The sequence below is a fragment of the Lissotriton helveticus genome, chromosome 8, assembly GCF_964261635.1.
Source record: "Lissotriton helveticus chromosome 8, aLisHel1.1, whole genome shotgun sequence".
In the NCBI taxonomy this organism is placed as follows: domain Eukaryota; kingdom Metazoa; phylum Chordata; class Amphibia; order Caudata; family Salamandridae; genus Lissotriton; species Lissotriton helveticus.
This window is the reverse complement of record NC_136069.1, coordinates 280755830-280776652: the sequence shown is the minus strand read 5'-3', so window position 1 is coordinate 280776652 and position 20823 is coordinate 280755830. Positions and strand designations below refer to the sequence as shown.

The following is a 20823-nucleotide window of genomic DNA, read 5'->3' as shown; positions in this document are numbered from 1 at the left end:
GTCAGTGACATCACTGATGACATCTCAAAGGACATCACTGATGACATCACTGATGACATCATCCAGTGACTGTGTGTTTCTGTAAAGTTTAAATATGTTTTACATATTGAAGAATGAGTAGATGTAGAAGTGTCTGGATGAAGGATTTAGTAGGTGCGTGACTGACTGTATGAGTGAGTGATTAAATGTGTCTCACTGAATGCATGGGTTAGTGACTAAACTGTCTTAATTTGTGCATCATTATGTCTGTTGTTCTGTAAACTGCTGCATGTGTTGATCAGTAGCTATATGAGTAACTATATGGGTTATTGATTGATTGTCCAAGTATTTGTATGGGAGACTGAGTGTGTGTGTGTGTGTGGCTGGCTGGGAGATGTGTGACTCTGTGCAGATCAATGTGTTCTTGTATCAATGATTGTATAAGAGAGTAAGTATGTGTTAGTATATGTTTGAAAATGTAAGGTACTCTATGTTTAACTGTATAGATTAGAAAATGGAAGTGTGATTGATTCTTTACAGGACTGACTAGGTGTGTGAGTAACTCCATGGATGAGTGGCAGAGTGTGAGTGTCTGTATAGGTGTATGAGTGCATATGATAGTGTTGTAAAGATGAGTGATTGTATGTATGAATGATTGTATGGGTGAATGAGTGAATGTGTGTGTAGACGTAGGAATCAGTGAGTGCGTATGTAGTAACTAGTATTGGTGTGTCAATGGTTTAAAAAATTATATTCTGTATTTAACACTGGGTGTAACAGAGGTTATATTAAAGTGTGAGGAGATGCATTGTATTGTCACATGAATGATATCATCAGTGATGTGACCATTGATGTCAAATGAGATGTCATCAGTGATGTCATCAGTGATGTCATTTGAGATGTCATCAGTGATGTCATTTGAGATATCATCAGTGATGTCATTTGAGATGTCATCAGTGATGTCATCAGTGATGTCACTGACCATGTCATGAATGATGTAATATGTGACATGATCAGCAGTGGATTGCGGGTGCGCGATATATAGTTAGTACAACTAACTATATATGGAATTTCAATGGTTTTGTGTGAGTAAAATAAGGTTTTGTAAATGCTAATTCCTAACTATATATGGTCTATAACCCATGTTTTTTTCAGTGAATTTTCAAGGTTTTGTAAATGCTAATTCCTAACTATATATGGTCTATAACCTATGTTTTTTTCAGTGAATTTCAATGGTTTTTTATTAGCAAATATCAAAAGCTTTAAAATGTCAAGTACGTGGTAGGTAAAAACATTTTCGTGTTTATGCACGCTGATGTGCTTTGAACGCTGCCCCCCCCCTCTTTTCTTTTAGGAGTATTCTCTCTTTGCAGATAGTGAAGGGTAGGTAACGCAGGCCTTTGCCCCCGTTGTAATCCGTCGTGCCTGCTTCCCTCTCCATTTGATTGATTGTTATCCAAGCATTTACTGTTTTGGAATTGCTTCTCTTTGGTTCATTCTCTATTTACAAACAAGCACAGAGTCGCAATACTCTGTTTAGTCTTTGCAGATAGTGAAAAATCGTTAGAAAAAACAAAAGGAATCAAGCAAAATCAGTAGGCCACTAATGGGATCTCTTTTTGACCTCGCTAAAATAGAAACATTAGGAACAACCCCTCATGAGAAATATGAAACTAGTGAGAGGAACCGAGCTCGACGCCATGATGGCTGCAAGACAGCTCGGCTCCGCCGCCCACCCCGCCCAAAATAACGACAAACCCTATTCAAATATTATAAATATATACAACACACCAGCAAAGTAACAGGGTAAAACGTTTTATTAAATAACTATTTACATGGCAGCCTGCTGCAACATCGATCCAAATACATGCCGCCGTTCCCGGGATTTCTCCCCCGACTACTCTGCGGCCTACGAGATGGAGAGGCCGGGGCGTTGACTAGGCGGGGCCTCCGGCCGCAACCACAGCGCCAACGATCGCTGCTGACGGAGGGGAGCCTTGCCGGTGAGACCACTGATCTGAAGAACCGCTGCCTGCGGTGCCTCCCTGAGCCGCTTGACGGAGGCCCCCGAGGGGCGGTGTGGTGGCGCGGACTCGGAGGGGGCGCTTGGCTCCTGCCCCCTCCCCAAGTTTTGTTGCCCTGGTGTGGCTTGAGATCGCCCCCGACATAGGTGGCCGGCTCCCGGGGTCCGGCGGAACTTTTTGCCTTTTGGTGACTCTTCCATTCTGGACCTTGTCCCACAATCCGTTTGACTTGAAGACACGTCCTGCGGTGCCCTGGTCCGACCATCACATATACCTGCGCCAGGAGACGGCGTGGGGTGCACTGGAAGGGAGAGGCGGCGCGAACGAGCCTCCCCCACCTCCCCAGGTGGAGGTTTCACAGCTGCACCCCAGCGCTTCACTCGACGTAGGCGGCCGGCTCCCGGGGTCCGCGGAACTTTTAGCCTTTTGGTGACTCTTCCATTCTGGACCTTGTCCCACAATCCGTTTGACCTGAAGACACGTCCTGCGGTGCCCTGGTCCGACCATCACATATACCTGTGCCAGGAGACGGCGTGGGGTGCACTGGAAGGGAGAGGCGGCGCGAACGAGCCTCCCCCACCTCCCCAGGTGGAGGTTTCTCAGCTGCACCCCAGCGCTTCACTCGGCAGCTGAGTTACGCCCACTCTTGCGGCACAGTGCCTCTCTCGGCCAGCTGAGTTGCGCCTGCTCTTGCTATTACAGCGTCTCACCCGCCATCCGGCTGAATTGCACCCACTCTTGCGGTACAGCGACAGGCGGCTGCCACGGAGCTCACGAAATGGCGGTCGGCTCCACAGACTTGGGCCTGGCCTGCAAGGATGGCTCTGGGCAACCCTGGAACTCGGACGCTTGACTGCTAGGGCATGGGCCCCATTCCCAAAAGCGTCCCCTCAGCCTTGAAGATTCTACAAGAGTCACCGGGGCCCCCGACTCCCGCAGACTTCCGGTGGGGAGCGACTGCCATGATTGCTCGCGGAACGGTCACGACGTAGCCACGGGGTGCTCTCATGCTGACGCCAGCTTCAGTCTGAAACATCCAGAAACACTCTAGTATCGCGTTGTCGCGTAATGCGTCATATGATGCGCCGCGTTAGCGCACCCGATGCGCGAAGCGAGGCGCGAAGCGCAGCTTCCCGGAAGCGATCCGGGGCGCGGAGCGCGTAACGTAAGCATAACAGGTCATGTGACTTGTTAATAAAAATGTTCATTGGTTCATTTCACTTTTGGTTTCCTAATGATGTAAGGCTAGGTCATGTGACCTAAAAATGACACTTTTCATTGGTTTAGAACAATTTTTTTGTCCCAAATGATGAAAACCCCTCCTTGTTTCCTCACTCTGACTTTCATCTTTGTGAGAGGAAGACCTACAGTGCCTCGCTCGGCCACCTGAGTTACGCCCGCTCTTGCGGCACAGTGCCTCGCTCGGCCAGCTGAGTTGCGCCCACTTTTGCGGCACAGTGCCTCGCTCGGCCAGCTGAGTTACGCCCACTCTTGCGGCACAGTGCCTCGCTCGGCCAGCTGAGTTCCGCCCGCTCTTGCGGCACAGTGCCTCACTCGGCCAGCTGAGTTCCGCCCACTCTTGCGGCACAGTGCCTCGCTCGGCCAGCTGAGTTCCGCCCGCTCTTGCGGCACAGTGCCTCACTCGGCCGGTTGAGTTTCGCCTACTCTTGCGGCTACAGCGTCTCACCCGCCATCCAGCTGAGTTGCGCCCACTCTTGCGGCCTACGACATGGAGAGACCGGGGCGTTGACTAGGCGGGGCCTCCGGCCGCAACCACAGTGCCAACGATCGCTGCTGACGGAGGGGAGCCTTGCCGGTGAGAGCCACTGATCTGAAGAACCGCTGCCTGCGGTGCCTCCCTGAACCGCTTGACGGAGGCCCCCGAGGGGCGGTGTGGTGGCGCGGACTGGGAGAGGGCGCTTGGCTCCTGCCCCCTCCCCAAGTCTTGTTGCCCTGGTGTGGCCTGAGATCGCCCCCGACATAGGCGGCCGGCGGAACTTTTTGCCTTTTGGTGACTCTTCATTCTGGACCTTGTCCCACAATCCGTTTGACCTGAAGACACGTCTTGCGGTGCCCTCGCAATGCGGCCTGGTCCCTGAATGTGTGCAGGGGGACGGTATTGATTGGATCAAGATGGCGGCTTCACACAAAGCTGACTCAAGTGTTGCTGCTGATGCTATGCAGACAAAAACTGGTTTTCAGTTTGTACATTCTTCAGGATTTTTCCATCCAAGGCTGGTTGAGAGTTTGTAGAACGATGGCTTCAGATTTTCAACATACTACTCTTCAACATTCTTCATAAATGTAACAATGTGAGACTCACTAGGAGAACGGCCGTTTATCTTTCCTTTCAAAATGCTGCCAACAATATTTTCTGAATGGAAGACACCATCTTGTAGCATAAAGGGCTGCGTCAAGGGTGGTATTGCCCAGAATGTCTTGTTTTCTAGTGCTCGTAATGACGAAGCCAGAACTGCCGAAAGGGATTCTGGTCCTGCCGCTACTTATTGGAGACATTGAACTATACTCTGGACCTGCCTGGCCTCGACCAAAATGGCGCCAGTATGGGAGCGACTTGCAACTCCTTATGACGTTCTAGTTACTTAGCCTTGACGTTATGGGGGATGTATGCGGTCTTTGTGCACATGGCGGGCGGGGAAGGGTACTGACTAGGAATACGGACAACCCTATTGATGTCGATTTTTCATTATTGATTATTGTATTAATAAAGCTTCGAAATAATGTTACCCATGATACTCGCCCATGGTGTGCGTATGAACGATTTTATTGTAACTGATCCTGTTATACTTTCAATTATAAAATCAACCTTCACTGATCCTGCAACCGTTTGTCACGTTTAGTTTTTTCAATTAAATGGCTCGCTTGTTACATACTCCTATACCCCTGGCTTTTGAAAGACACCATCTTGTAGAATAAAGGGCTGCGTCAAGGGTGGTATTGCCCAGAATGTCTTGTTTTCTAGTGCTCGTAATGACGAAGCCAGAACTGCGGAAAGGGATTCTGGTCCTGCCGCTACTTATTGGAGACATTGAACTATACTCTGGACCTGCCTGGCCTCGACCAAAATGGCGCCAGTATGGGAGCGACTTGCAACTCCTTATGACGTTCTAGTTACTTAGCCTTGACGTTATGGGGGATGTATGCGGTCTTTGTGCACATGGCGGGCGGGGAAGGGTACTGACTGGGAATACGGACAACCCTATTGATGTCGATTTTTCATTATTGATTATTGTATTAATAAAGCTAGAGATAAGTCAAGTACGTGGTAGATAAAAACATTTTCGTGTTTATGCACGCTGATGTGCTTTGAACGCTGCCCCCCCCCCCCCAATCATTTAGATTACCACCGCCCATTGCACAAAAGCGTACCGGGCGCTCCCCACGCAAAAAAAACGATATATATTATTTTTTTTTGCCCCGCGGGGCCCTTTTAAAGCCTCCACATCAAACCTAGAGGGTGAGGGAGGATCTACTATGCCCCCTTATGGTCATTTCCCCCTTTGTTTTGGCCTCCTCTTGTCTCTCGATCCTACCGAGAGACAAGATGGCGGCCGCTCCGGACTGTTTAGAATGTTGACAGACACCGGAGAGCCAATCAGCTTCGCTTCGCGAAGTTCCGTTACGCGTCAAGTACGCGAACCGGAGCGCTACCCGGAGCGCTGTTACAGATATATATATTTTTTTTAACGTTAATTTATCAAAATCCACTGAGCACATATATTGAGACCTAGCAAAGGCACATCGGGCTAACAGTCCCTACAATTTTGCCAAGTTTCATGCAAATCCATTCAGCCGTTCGGGCTAAAAGTGAGGCCAACCGCCCTATGGAAATTAACATGGGAAAAACGCGTTTTGGGACCCCCGTTTTTTCTCGGCCCCCCCTTGACGAACCCCCCCAAATTTTCAGGGGCTGCTCAGAAACAAAATGTTCAATTTTCCTGAAAATTTCAGCCAATTCCGTCCACAAACGCCAAAGTTATTAGACATAGAATTTTCAAAAATCCCATAGAGAAAAAATCCTAACTATATATACCTACTGGCGACCGCCAGTAGGTAATATATATATAGATAGATAGATAGATAGATGAAGGCATATATGGGTATAGCCACACATACAACCACACAAACACATAGGCACAAATATTAACATACTTACACACAGGAACACAGTCACATATGAATGTTCTTCTATGCAAGCACAGACAAACCAGCAAGGTAAGGCAAAGTGAAATGTTCGCCAAGATCAATACAAAACAGAATTACAGGTATACACACAAAGGTACACGCAAATGTAATCAAAAACACACACGCATACAAAATCACTGTTGCACAACATACACAGGAGCAGGTAACAGTGACACAAACATACACAAACCCAGCTGGACAAGCAGTCACGTGGCATTGCAGACCCAAAGATGCATACACAGGCACACACAGAAACACACATGTGTCGGACAATTAAGTGGCAGGCTGGTCGCAGGAACGTAAAATCCCAGATTTTCATCCCCCACTGCGTAGCCCGTACGTTAGTCCCCGCGAACCCTGTACTACAACAGGGTCAGGAATGTGCATTTTTGCATAGCTAGTACGCGGCGTCGGCGCTCAGCTGTGACCAGTGCTCCTTGTTTTATCGACCCTGGAAGGATGATCGGCAGTTGTGAACACAAAACTACATAAAGTTTTAGAGCTAGCCATAGCGCTCCCCCTCCCCCCACGAAACCACAGAGAACTCCATCCATGGCGTTGTACGAGCTTATAGGTCCCTCGACCTAAAAATGCAAAGAGCGCGCACGGCACCCCTCCCCCTGCGGGGAAGCCATGTGTGTTTCAGGTTACAGTGTTATGCAAGTGTACACGGACATGCAGTAAGAGTACCTGGGTGTACATTTTTTTTTACGAGGAGTCAGGTCACCGAAAGCCGACATGCAGCACAGGCAAAATACATTCGTGAATGAAAAGGAAAACGATGCACTCTGCTTATGCAAATAGAACACTAGAACAGCTCAATAAGGACTGCAGGCATCACATACAAGGGAAGCACAGCAGCAATGCGATGCTCCCAGGAACTTCCATCATAAGGCACACCAAGATATCCATACCTGGTGAGACACCAACTACGCTGCGGATTTACCAGTGATAAGCAGGCCTAAGGAGCATGGTAAACAAACCCCGTTCACCTCTTGTAAATTATACAGCCCTGGCGAAAATGTTGACTGCAATGTGTCCTGCTGGGCGCACTTAACAGAGGGGCATGCCCCATTTTTCCTGACCACATGTACTGACTGTCATATCCAGGAAATTATAAGTAATGGCAAGACACGTTCCCGTGATGGAGCCCGAATGGAAAACAAGAACGATGCTGCAGGTTAGCAATAGGCGCCACATGCCTTTCTGGTGTTAGTAAGCACTGTCATCAAGGTGGGGCAGCAGCCACATTGGAACGGAGCATAGGGGTCACAAGCTGTGGTTGGTTCCTTTGAGTTTCTCCTTAGGTCTGCCACCAAGGACCATCGCCCCAATGCCAGTGCCTTAGGCTTATTATGTTGGGGCATACATGTTACACGTGCAGCTAAAGAAAGATGGCGGGAATGTAAAAGCTTACGGTGGCTCGATTTGAAAGCTGTGATCACTCCTCGCATTCTATAATGGGCACACAGTGTGAGGGAAGTGAAAGCTGCACTGGAACAACTATACCTGGGGAAAGATTTGGGCCTGAATGCACCACTTCCTTTAATATTTTGGGTTTTATGTTTAAGTTAGTGGCAGAATATAATTTAGAACGGTGTTTAGCATAACGAAAAGTCCACAACACAAGGAATGGGTCGATTGTGACACTATGCGCATGTTCATACATAGCCACGTCGTGTTTTGGTGTGCTAAAGCAATACATAGCTGCGGGCAAGGTTGTAAAGCTTTGGCGATGGCCTACTTGAAAGCATCGGGGTAGGCGGGGCTCAAGCGCAAGCAATGGTATTTGTCCTAAAAAAGGGGGTGGGGTCAGTACAGCGAGGGTTGATATCAAACGTGCTCTTACTTGGTGAACAAACACATCAACAGGGTCATCCAGGGGGCTGCCTTGGCGACTGTTCATGGAGATGAAACCAAAGCCCATGCTCAGGTTGAACCACTTGCAATGACCGGTGCCTCGCAGCACGGCTCCCGGGTCCTGCTCCTCCGAGGAAGACGAGTCCCCCGCCAGCCTCCCGGGCTCCCGCACCTCTCCGCCGCCGCTTCCTAATTGGGAAAAGACGAGGTGGTCAGCAACCGGGCGCACATGGGCAGTCGGGGGCCTAGGAGTAACACACGCCACCAAGCACACAACGGCATAGACTAGCTCTCCATTGCTCAGGATTCTCAACCATTATAGCCAACATTTCACTATTGAGCCCCCCCCCCCCCGGATTAAAGCGCTGTGTTGCTGGGGGAGATGTCGAACATGCAAAGTCAATTGAATTGAATGTCCACCTCGATGGCGCTGTGATGTATTCCTATAGGTACTGTATCGATTCCCCTATTCCTGACCCTGGTCTGGTTAATAATTAACTAGCAGCCATCCAACGGTGCAAAAACCGTTATCTGATTAAGCCACACCACGGCACAGAAGCGCGTTATCTGATTAGGTCATAACGCATGCCATCTAATTAGACAAGCGATATTCCTCCAGCCCCTGATAAGGCATACGGAGTTCTCAAAACAGACACCTTAACTCATGTTGCAAAACATTTGCGATACAAAACTTGCATAGTGCTGCACTAATGAATAACATAGTGCGCAAAAAATACAAAACCACATTAGACATTTCTAATGGATTCTTTTGTCAAAATATAGCACCAGAGAGCAGATATTTGACGGCGTTCTCAATAAATGGCACGCAAAAAAAATTCTGTCGTTTGCCCCAGGGGTTCAAGAACAGCCCAGGATTATTCTCAGCGAGAGTAACTGAATTACTACAAACATATGATGACGAGGCATTATCTTATGTCGACGACATCTATCTAACAGATGATGACTTGGATACTCACTTGAAGAGAGTGAACACCATAATACTTGGGTTCGCAGCAGAGGGTTACAAATTCAACTTTAAAAAGTCAAGAATTGCCCATCTAACTGTCCTGTTTTTAGGATATGAACTATCAAGTGAAGGCAAAAGCCTGGCTGACAATTTCCTAGAGAAATGTGCAGTAATCCAAGCACCTAGAACACTGAAAAACTTACAATCAATTCTAGGCTTCCTAAATTTCGGAAGAACTTACATTATAAATTATGCAGAGAGAATTAAACCTCTCTATGATCTAATACAACCAGATTTTAAAAGAATCAATTGGACTCAAAAACACACAGAACTTTTGAGATCTTTACAAACAGATATGTTAATTAAAACAAAATTACAAACACGTGACAATACACGCAACCTTGTGATTCGAGTCATCCCAGGAAGATGCGGATTCACATACCTGACCTCTAATGAAGGAGAGAAGGTACCAATAGCATACAAATCACACTTGTACACAAAAGCTGAAATGAAATTTAGCCCAACGGAAAAAATTCTGACCGCGGTACAGACTGCTGTAGCAAAGGAGCGGGCCCTAGCACAGGGTAAACGAATAATCATCGTGACACCTATACCAGCCCTAGAGGCGGTAACCAAGGCAAGCATTCCGAATGCTAAAGCACTCCATCCGAGGTGGATACAGTGGGCTAACTCTCTTGCTGCAACAGACGTGGTATACGAATTTGATCCCAATTTAAAAACACAAGAATTTCTCCAATATGAATTCGAATGTCCTCCGCCGACCGAAATTCTGCCTCTAGAACACTACGGCTGTATAATATATACAGACGGATCAGCACAACCCGTAGTGGGGGGTAAGCAAGCCTACAGTACTGCGTGTGCGATTGTTAAAGGTCGCTGGCACGAAGGAAAATTTAAACCTGTGGTCACTAAAACGCAATCTCTAGGAGACTGTACAGCTCAAAGAGCAGAACTACTAGCATTCAAGATGGCGCTTGAAAATACCGATCGAGAATTCCCCACACTTATTGTGTGCGATTCGTATTACTGCGTTCAATCTTACAATGAATACTTGCAGATCTAGGTTCAGAATGGTTTTAAAGATGCAAAAGGTGGCACAATCAAACATAAAATGCTTTGGGAACAAGTAGTTCTTTTGCAAAAGGAACTACAAAAGACTCACGTGATACATACACTGAGTCATCAACGTGATGGCGTTCACGTTGCAGGGAATTCATTGGCTGATGAGGCCGCGAAGGCAGCAGTGCAAACGGCTTCCGTAGCTGCTATCACCCGGTCAAAAACAAAAATAGACAGCGAAATATTACAGGCTGTCAGCGCTACAGTAAAAGATGCGATAGAAACACTCCCGAAAGGCTTTCCAGTAAAGTACTCATACATAACTGATGCAAATAATGTTCCGTTTGCTCGAATCCCTGGAGTGGGGGATAGGGCAATTCCAAACATGGAACATAGGTTAGGACTCATTATAGCGGCACACGAAGGACTCGCTTCTATACATGCTGGCGTTTCAGCCACAGTGTCATTATTAAAACAGAGATACTGGTGGCCACAAATGAGAAGACAAACAAGGAAATATGTTCTAGAATGTGAAATATGTCAAAGAATGAAAGTATCAACAGTGAAACGACCAGCACAGACGCACCTTCTAATCTCAGATAAACCATTAGCCTGTGTTTACCTGGACCACTGTGGTCCCTTACAAAGGGATGGTAACTATAAATATATCTTGGTTGCAGTGGATTCATGCACGAGATTCATATGGTTGTGGCCCCAGCGATCGGCTGACGCCAGAACTGTTATAAAAGATTTGCGAGTCTTTATCGGCACATACGCAATTGGCATGCTACATTCTGATCAGGGTCCTGCATTTAGCTCTCGAGCTTATAAGGAGGCCATGACCAGCATGGACATTGCATTGCGGTATTCTTGTCCATTTCATCCTGAGGGAAACGGAATCGTAGAAAGAAAAAACCGTGACATAAAGCAATCTATAACAGCAAAGGTATTAGGTTCGGGAGCTGGGTGGGTCAAACATTTAATAAGTGTCCAACGTAGTCTAAATAACCTGCCAAGGAATTCTCTGAAAGGGTTCAGTCCGTACGAACTATTGTTCGGGACTAGAATGATGATCCAAGATCTTGATAGTCAGACTTCAGTGGTTAAAGACAAAAGCTTTGATATCAAAGATCGTTTGGCTATTTTACAGGACTTAAATGAAACAAGAAAAGACCTGAGCAACATAAAGTTGAAACAACAGCCAACAACCACTGAAGAGAAACCACCTGTCCCAGCAAGGCCTGTCTGGATTCCAAAAGTCGGGGATCTAGTCAGAGAGAAGATCGCGGTAAAGAAGGAATTTGGGCCTTCTTACAGAAAAGCAGTTCCTGTCTTGTCTGTCAACGGGACAAGATCAGTAGTACTACCGCCCCTTGCTGGTAAAAAGGAGAACCGAGTTGTATCCATCGACCTGGTTAAACCACAATCATGTGGCCGATAACAAACAGTAGGCCAAGTGGACTCCCAAGAAGTAGCAGAACACCAATGTTTGCTACGAATACAGAGGCTCAAACTGGAAGACTGATCACATTTGGAAAATCTACAGTGAATCAACAAGGACTATGCAACAAAGCAATGGAACTTGAACCTCTTAAAACCCAAATTAAAACTTTTCATCAAGAAACAACAACCTATGATGATGTAACTGCTAGCTTTGCTAATGAAACAAAGCAAAATCCAAAAACAATTGGAACAATTGACAGAACAGCATCCGGCTACTTCATCAACTTCGATGATTCATCTGAAGACCTGAGTGAAGCAAAGAAACAGGCATCAACAAAAACTTTTAAAGACAAAGCTAAGGAACTTTTTCAACAGCTGAAAGAAACCTATCTGATTTCTCCATGGATTGAGTTTTGGGTGGCCTTCGGTGCATTTATCCTCATTCTTTGGCTCATCATGGTACTATGCTTGGGACATTTCATTGAAGGAAAATATGCTAAAATGGACACAGCAAGCCAGAAAATCAACTTGGTCCTTAAACCACACACATCTTCACACATCGAGAAAAGAGAACTTTCTTCAGTGAACTTCACAGCCAATCCTATACCAGGCGGTGTAGCATGTGACAAAACTGATTATGAAATCTATGGTCCGGTTGAAATCCTGAAGTATCCACACCAATTCAAGATCTCATTGAGTGACTTTGTAAAACCGAGCTCATTTGCTGATGATTGGGACTTTGAAAGTATTAATGATATGATGTCTGATCTTGTGATGTCTGCTAAATTTACAGAACATGATTATTTGCAGGGTTCGTCTAATTATGATCAGATGTTCTGCTACAACCACTATGGTAACCATTATCTACATAAATCTGCTCAACCTAGAAATGTTTTAAATTATAACCAATGGGAACATTGTGCCACTCCTCCAAAAGACAGCTCAAAAACATTTTATGATAAATATTCATACTTTTCAGGGTTTAACACAAGTAATGCAGAAACATTTTATTTCAAATTGTCATATAAGACAGGTATGAAGACCATGCTTACAAACACAAAATTGATATATTCCGATTCATTCTTTGAACAAATGAATACATTTGGGTTTGATTTCTGGAACAATAATATTGAAGCAAAAACTGTTTGGGGTACAAGAGATTGCCAAGTACAATGTATAGAATCATTGTTTAGAGCCTGCATGATCCCAGAACAAATTATATTTTTGAATGACACTATTCAACAAACTACCTGTCTTGGCTTAGCCAAAATCAAAGATTTGAACAAACCGTCTATTCCAAAGCCAACAGTGAACAGTAATAGCTCTATAGATGTTGAGATAGACGTAAACCATATATTAAACCAAAACAGAACACATCCTGAATGGAAAAAATGGTTGATCTGGCCCACAGATACAAATAACTGTCAAGACAGATTCCTGAACAAAGTACAGAGGTTCACATTGACTAGGCCAGACCCTAGATATTCCCAAAGACAACATCCAGGGATAGTAACCACCTACAGCGTGGGCAAGCTCTGCCTTCAATGGCTACGAACGTCCACACTGGCTGAAACTAAGCAACACCTAACTTTACTTACAGATGGTGCTGACTTGCGTGATTTCATATTGGGACCACGCAAACAGCGTCAAAAACGTTTCATAGCGGCCTCTATATATGCAGCTTATAACGAAGTTTGGAAAGTAACTCAAATTGAGACAGCAGAAAAAATACGGGAAATTGACCGTATTAATTTGGAAAAATCACTTTCTGTGGTGAACAATGGGTTAATGACTCTGTCCTCCAGAATATATTCTCTGGACAGCATTGTGTCTTCAGCAATCAATATAATATCGCAAGACTTACTGATGTTACAACACGGTCGATCCCAATTGCGTTCTATTGTACAGCTTGGCTGGACGTTACAAAATCTGCGTTCTGGCTATGTGCCTTGGCGTTTAATCAACACAACGTCATTATTTAATATCTTTAACCTTACTGATAAACAAATCAGTTTGGCACAGAAGGGTGCTGACTATACAATTCTGAGCATTGAAAAACTTGAGAGATTACCATTAACAATGTCAGAACGACCTGTCATTGAATGGATAATACATGGAATAATAAATATTCCGATAACTACTTTCCAGTTTCAATTCTGCCCAAAATATATACAGGCAGGCCAGTATGAAAGGTTGGGTACAGGGTACATTAAGTCAATATGGAACTTGCCCTATACACACGAATGTGTCAGTAATAAAGGCCAGAAAGTGTTTCTCAGTGGCAATAATTGTGCAAGATCACTAAGCGGTACACTTCTGTGTCAGGGTATTAGCTTGCATGGAGCCTGTGAAGGGACTTCAAATAACCTTTCATGTTACCAGCTAGGCACACCTGCAACACGAATAGAACCATTCTTTAGGAGACTCTCGAACGGGAGTTACATTCTAATAGTAGATCGCAGATGTTGTAGTTTGCTGCCCGGAAAACCTTATCTCATAACCGTGACTAGGAAGGTCATGTGCTGTGAACGAGTATTGTTCCCGAACGATTCTCCAGACAGGGAGGCAAGGTTATGGCCCAATTTGAAAATTGCTTCTATTCGAATAGATACTTTAAGCAGAATGAAGACTGTGCTCCTACAGACGCCGACCAGGCTCACGTCGTCAAAAGAAACGTATGATCTCCAAGTTGCAAGGACAACAGAAGAGATTCATTCATTATTATCAACTAATTCCCCCATACATTTCGCAGAAATACTGAACGAAATCTTAAATATTTCTGATACCACTGGTGTCTCCAGTGTATTTAAAGCAGTGTTTTCGGGTGCTTTAACTCCATTCAAAGCCATCCTGGGTATTTTTCCAGACTTTGTCCATTCCATTTTTGGCGGACTTCCACACCTTTTGGGACTAGTAGCGGGTATTCTATTTTTGATCCTGTTATTTCGCTATGGCAAACCATGTCACAGACAAAACACCTGCGACAAGGGAAGAAATGATCCTAGCCATTGGCTACCGGGACCGGGTAACTTAAATCCTTGGACTATCCCGGCTTAGAGACCTGAACATGACTTGGTCTCTTTCATTTAGACCAATATGGCAAAGTTGTGTTATGCCTGTATTAAGGTGCTTGCTATGCGGCGAAGAATGCGTGTTGGACACCTGTCTGGCACTACTATCGGATGTGCCAATGGACGCAGATACCTTGTTGGGTCCGGTAACGGCTCATGCATTGTGCTGTCCCCAGCGGCTACCAATCCTGATGACGGCATTCGTGGAGACTTCACCACTACGATTGAGGGGTAGTGAAGCACAAGATGAAAGCAGCATCGATCAGGTACGACCTTCAGTCAGCTATGCTGATCAAAACATCAATGGAGGCAATCATGCTCAGGCTCATGAATGCATGGTAACAACCTTTTCCGAATTAGTGGAACTTACGCAAGAAGCTGTTGACAGTTTTTTCAACAGTCTAAATGATATGATGTTTTCACCAGAGCAGCAGGAATAACTTTGAGCAAATTAGCACTCGGAGTTCCCTACATGCTGAATTTGGCCTTCAACTTTTCGAAAAACTATATGAAAATATTTTCTCTCATCATTTTTCAGACTACAAGAGTTTTTTTTTTTCTCCCCAATTCAAAAATATTTACGATTTTTTGGGACACTTATCTTCTGCTTAAAGTAGACATTATTCTTAGAGAACTAAATTTCTATTTTAGGTAGTCACGAGACATTCGCTATACTCTAGCACTATTATACATAACTTTATGATTGTGATGAAATGGTCTCGCACTTTTTTTCTGTATTAAGAGCCATTACATGTGTATTTTTCCGCATTTTTTCATGATAAATTTAAAATATGCGTTATATGTTTAGCATTATTAGACTGCTTGTGCATATGGTAGATGTGATAGTACATGTGATTATGTTTCGTATGTTTCGTAGTTCAAAATTTTCAGGATACATGTGAATGTATTTTGGGGTGGTACGATATACACAAACGCTACTGGTTTCACTATGCCTAGATTTGTAAATATGGACATAGTCTACGTGGAGTGGGTGTGATGTATTCCTATAGGTACTGTATCGATTCCCCTATTCCTGACCCTGGTCTGGTTAATAATTAACTAGCAGCCATCCAACGGTGCAAAAACCGTTATCTGATTAAGCCACACCACGGCACAGAAGCGCGTTATCTGATTAGGTCATAACGCATGCCATCTAATTAGACAAGCGATATTCCTCCAGCCCCTGATAAGGCATACGGAGTTCTCAAAACAAATCAAACCTACAGCGACCTGGGAAATTCCCATAGCCATTCTTTTGATTTCACAGAGAACTTCAGCAAAAGAATGTGCGAACGAGCCCGTTCATATGACATCCTTATTGACGTATATATGTCCATCCTTACGTCAATCTCGGCACCTTTCAGGTATAAATATTACCGACATTGCCTTAAGCAAACACATGCGATGGTGACGAGATCGGAGCAGCGAGACGTGCCGAGGAGCCCAGCAGAGAGCGAAGCCCACAGGCGCTGCCCCGCCTTCCTGACGCGCTGAGAACGAGACGCTGCCTTTCTCCTGCTGAGAAATCCAGCTCCGGCGCTTCCAAGCAGCCCTCGCAGGCAGCTGGAATATCAAGACCTGGGATAAGAGATACCAGCCCTCCATCATTCTAGATCTCAGGTACAGAACTGAATAACCCCTTGCAGAGAATTCTCGAATCAGTCCCTTGGCAAACAAACTTAACTTAAACTGCTACTTATCTACTCCCGCCCACGTATTAGGCTTAGGTCAGGTACACTGGGGTAGGCGTGGTTAGAAGCACCAGTTGAGTATTATTAGTCAAATGTATATATGTATGTATCTATTTTATCCATTTCAAGGTATCATATGGCTTAGAAACCATATCAATGCTTTTACAGTATTATTTTATAATTCTGTCTTTACTGTATGCTCTTTACTTAACTATAAGTATTACAATAATAGCGATTCATTTCTCTTGTATGAGAAAGGAGACTGATCAATAAATAACATCTTTTATTGAACACGCCCGTCTATTCCTTTTCTCTACAATCTGGTGAAACTAAGAATGCACTGAACTGACTGAGTAAAATAAGTTGTCTTTTGTTTTCACACGACTCTAGAGATACACTCTTAATTAGGGGAGAGCAAAGTTGTCATGTTCTATGGTTGTCAGAAACTAAATCCCTTCTTGTCTATCCAGGGAGGTTAAAATCCTCCTTGCCTATTCGAGAAAGTTTCTAGTGAACTCTGAGCTAGCTGGCAAACACAAAACTTTAAGTCTAATATCGTCGGTAGAAGACCTAGTTAACCTCTGCCCTAGGTCTATACTATTGAAGATATTATTCCAATGCGCAGAGCCTATTGGGATGATAGGAACTACACTACAGCGCGAATGTACAATTGTTGCTACATCACGATGAAGGCACCAGGGGACTGTACTGCGGTGCTTGTTGTCCGCCCCAGTGTGCAGCAAAGTCCAGTCTACGGCGAAACCTCGGACAGATGTACGCACACATCACTCCCACAGCTCTCACCTTTCAATGGGGTCGCACTTGGGTACACAAGCGCACATACACCACACAATTCAAAGAGCCTTTTTTTAATGCTGCTTGCATCTGCGATGGTGGACTGAGTAAGTATGTAGTCTTAGGCATCACTTGCGTAGTTAAGACGCAGACGTAAACAAAATATCCCAGGGAATCATAGGAGGAGGAAGAATCAAAATGCACCTTCGGCCATGTTGGCAGCCGGGCTGGCTGCTCGGAAGCGGTGGTGTGCGTAGGTCCCCCTTGCCGCTCAGCCTCGCATCTCGCCTGCTCGGAGACTGCAGCTGGGCTCCGAGGCGCTGGGCGGAAGCCCCATTCGCCGTTTGTGCCGGAGCTGAACAAGCTGTGGACTATCTGGCAGAAGGGAACATTTAAAGCACACAAAAATCAAGGCGGAATAGAGCCCGGCAGCACAGGCGAGGATGAAGGGAGTCATGCAGCTCGTCTGCGGGACAAAAAAAAATGGCGGCGCAAGCTTCTGAATTTTTCGGAATTGGGGGCGTGGTTTTGTGGTTCTGAGTGACAGACTACGTCACTGTCTAAAGAACGGCAAAACTTACGCCCCCAAATCCGAAAAAGACGGAGCTTCTTTGGAGGGACGGCTCTCTCTTCCAATGGCTGGCCTCCGTTTAGGAAGCCAGCCAATGGGAGAAAGGCAAAAACAGAGGCGGGACAAATAGTCCACTCTAAGAAATGTTAAATCTCGGTACTTCCGGTTCTGCCTTCGGCAGACCGGATATTACCTCGACCTAAAAACGAATGCAAATGCTGTTCTAATATTTCACTTGGGAAAGAAAATATGGAGAATTTGCTGGGACATACAAGTTGGGGGAACTGACCTCTAAAGACTCCAGAAAAGGGCAAAGATGTGTCTGTGTCTGTAAAACCACCAGCTACCCGCCTGTTCCAGGGCTCAGGGATGCACAAGTCCCGGCCAAATTAGTAGGGTTTGGGACACACAATCAAAGTAGTGGGGCTTTTCCAGCTCTTTTTGTTTCACTCGTTTAATTAACCATTATTCATATGACATGACTTTCCCAACTGCATCTCTTTCTCCTTGTACTCTTTACAAACTTTGTTTTTATTGACAAATTGTGTGAATGTGTTTTTGAGATTGTTTAAATAAAGTAGACTTTTGAACCTTCATTTTCTCTCTTCTGTATTTTCTTTTTCAGGTATGTTTTGAAAACCGTCGCCTTGGGCCAAATGTTATCTCTTTTTATTTGTGGCACTGCTGTCACCAGCCAGTTTTTAGCGGACAAATTCAAAGTCAACACTCCAGTACTACAAAGTTTTATCAACTATTGTTTACTTTTTCTAATTTATACTACCATCTTGGCATTCAGGACAGGTATGTGAACTTTACCAACTATCTTTGTTTGAAAAGGGTACCTGTGGGAATTTAGGACTTTTGGAAAATGTTAAGGGCTTAGGGATTGTGTGAGGGGACAATACAACCACTAAAATTGTGTCTGTAATTTCAAATATCAGTGATTTAACACGGTCAGCTACTTACTCTTATTTATACTGCTTGTGACCTTGAAAACATGATGACTTCATTTCGTCAGGCATTATCGTTAGCAATTCCTAATATTGCATATACATTTAATTTATGGCGATATAGTAGGGAAGACTTGCCCGGTGTATTTATTGAATAATATACTTGAATATTTTAGTTTTGATAATATCCATCATCAGTTCTCCATTTCATCCAGCTAAATGTGTATCATTAGTTTCCCTTTTGAGCAGTTATGCTATTTGGCAATACCTTCGGAATATATTGATCAGTCCCCTTTCAGCAAATGGGAAAACATTTAGGATTCTTTAGCATTGTTGGCCTGGAACATTTGTAGGAGAGCATACCCCTTTAGGGCACCTTGTACCCCTTTGTGCTATGAAGGTTCTAATTTCTGCCTCAACCAATCTCTGGATCTTTGCCTTCGAGCCTAGTGTTTTTGAGGCACTAGCAGCTTTCCAGCACATTGCTTTTTGTTGCTCGTCAACCAGCGTGCTGGGTCTGTGAATTTACTTATATTCTAGCTTTGTTTAGTGTGATTGTGATTATTATAACACAGTCTTATTGGCTGTGTTGTCAGTCTCCCAGTTAGTTTAGTCCTGGTTCTTCCCCTGTTCAATTTTTTTTGTACATTTCCATACGGTGTGGTAGAGGTATGCTGCTTCTGCTCCACATCTAGGTCTGAGAATTATGTGACTATCCTTTGGAGATGATTGGGCATTGGGTATGTACGGTCAAGTAATTAAACTGAATGTACTTGAATAATGCATTCTTTGAACCCTGTGCGGGAAATCCCTTTGCCTTGTTCTAGTAATCATATGAGAGGGCTTTACCATTGTCAGATCTCCTGTGATTTCTCACTTCCTTCAACTGTATAGCAACAGTGTGCATAGTTAGGTCATAACCTTGCGTCCTTCACCTCCTGTGGAAAGTTGATGCTTCGTTTAATTTGTTTGTGGTTCATCATATTCACATCACCATGTTTTAGGTACAGCATTGATAAGATGACCAAGCAGCATCAACTGATTTGGTGGTATGTTATGTGAGTGCATCAAGTTATTGAATGTGCAAAATTTCCCTGCTTTAAAGAAATCCTCCACTTGGTTTATACCTGCCTTGACCAAACTTTTTCAGAAGCCTTCTACACCGCTCACTCAATCTAAGTCTAAGCTATCTCACAGGACGGTGATGTTCCATGCCCACCAGTCCTAGAAGCACCTGATTTTTGGGCATTATCCCCTAGATAGCTGTTGACACTGAAATGGGTCCTAAAACTTGTTGGATGATAAGATGTCAGCCGTTTAGCTAGTGATCTCATCACCCTTTGTAATTGTGCTACTATATAATAATACTAGAAGCCCAGCACCCTTAATCATCCCTACGCCAGCAGCAAGTTCAGTTTGGTATTGATTACTTTCTTCCTGCCCTCCACCTATATAAATTCTGTTTTTAGCGTAGACCATCTTTTGAGGGGGTGCAAGATGACCCGACTGCAAAATGGTCGTCACTCTGTGAGGCTCTGCCGGCCGGAACATTTATACAGCGATTATCACTGCCCACGGGAGGCTGAGGACCCGGGGAATGATTTCTGCACCAACACTGAACACAGGGGGTAGGAGTCTCTAAGCGATGCGATGCCCGACCCCGGAATACTGCTGTGGATTGGGAGGGTGGAGTGGCCTGTTGACTTGACTTGGGAGCACGGCCTTTGGCGGCGCACCGAGATACGCCAGAGCAGTGACAGAGAGCTGGTGGGTGCACATTGGACGCCGTGAGCCCCTGTGGCCTCTGCCAGCGGTGGATGCACCCGTAATTTCTGCCTGCTGCGGAGTGCGGGCCACGGGCTCTTCGCTGCACCTACCACAGTGGAGGAGACTACGTAATCAGCTTGCGGCTGGGAGTTTATTTGGACAATGCATGGACGTCGGATACCTGAGAAGGCACAATCCCGTACTGACGGCTGCGGTGTGGGGCACTATGGGGAATCCGAGTTGGCTCCGGTGCAGCTGGGAGAAGTTGAGAAAGTCCCCGGCGGTCTCGGAATGGCCTGCACCATTTCCGCTGCCAGGTGAGGCTTGTGTGAGCTAGCGAGGCGGCGGCCGGTGCTTGGAGGCTGTGATGAGAGGAGGCTGACCCACGGTAGGCAGTGAGGGAGACTCTGGCCCAGCGG

General features: G+C 45.1%; 1 protein-coding gene across 3 annotated transcripts in view; it reads left to right on the top strand.

Moving 5' to 3' along the window:
* SLC35F2 (solute carrier family 35 member F2) overlaps positions 1 to 20823 on the top strand; it is a 305693-nt gene that overhangs the window by 179525 nt on the left and 105345 nt on the right. For all 3 annotated transcript variants that reach the window (XM_078657041.1, XM_078657042.1, XM_078657043.1), the window contains exon 2: positions 18313 to 18488. In XM_078657041.1, coding sequence (XP_078513167.1) covers positions 18313 to 18488 — 176 coding nt within the window. The remainder of the gene's footprint in view (positions 1 to 18312; positions 18489 to 20823) is intronic.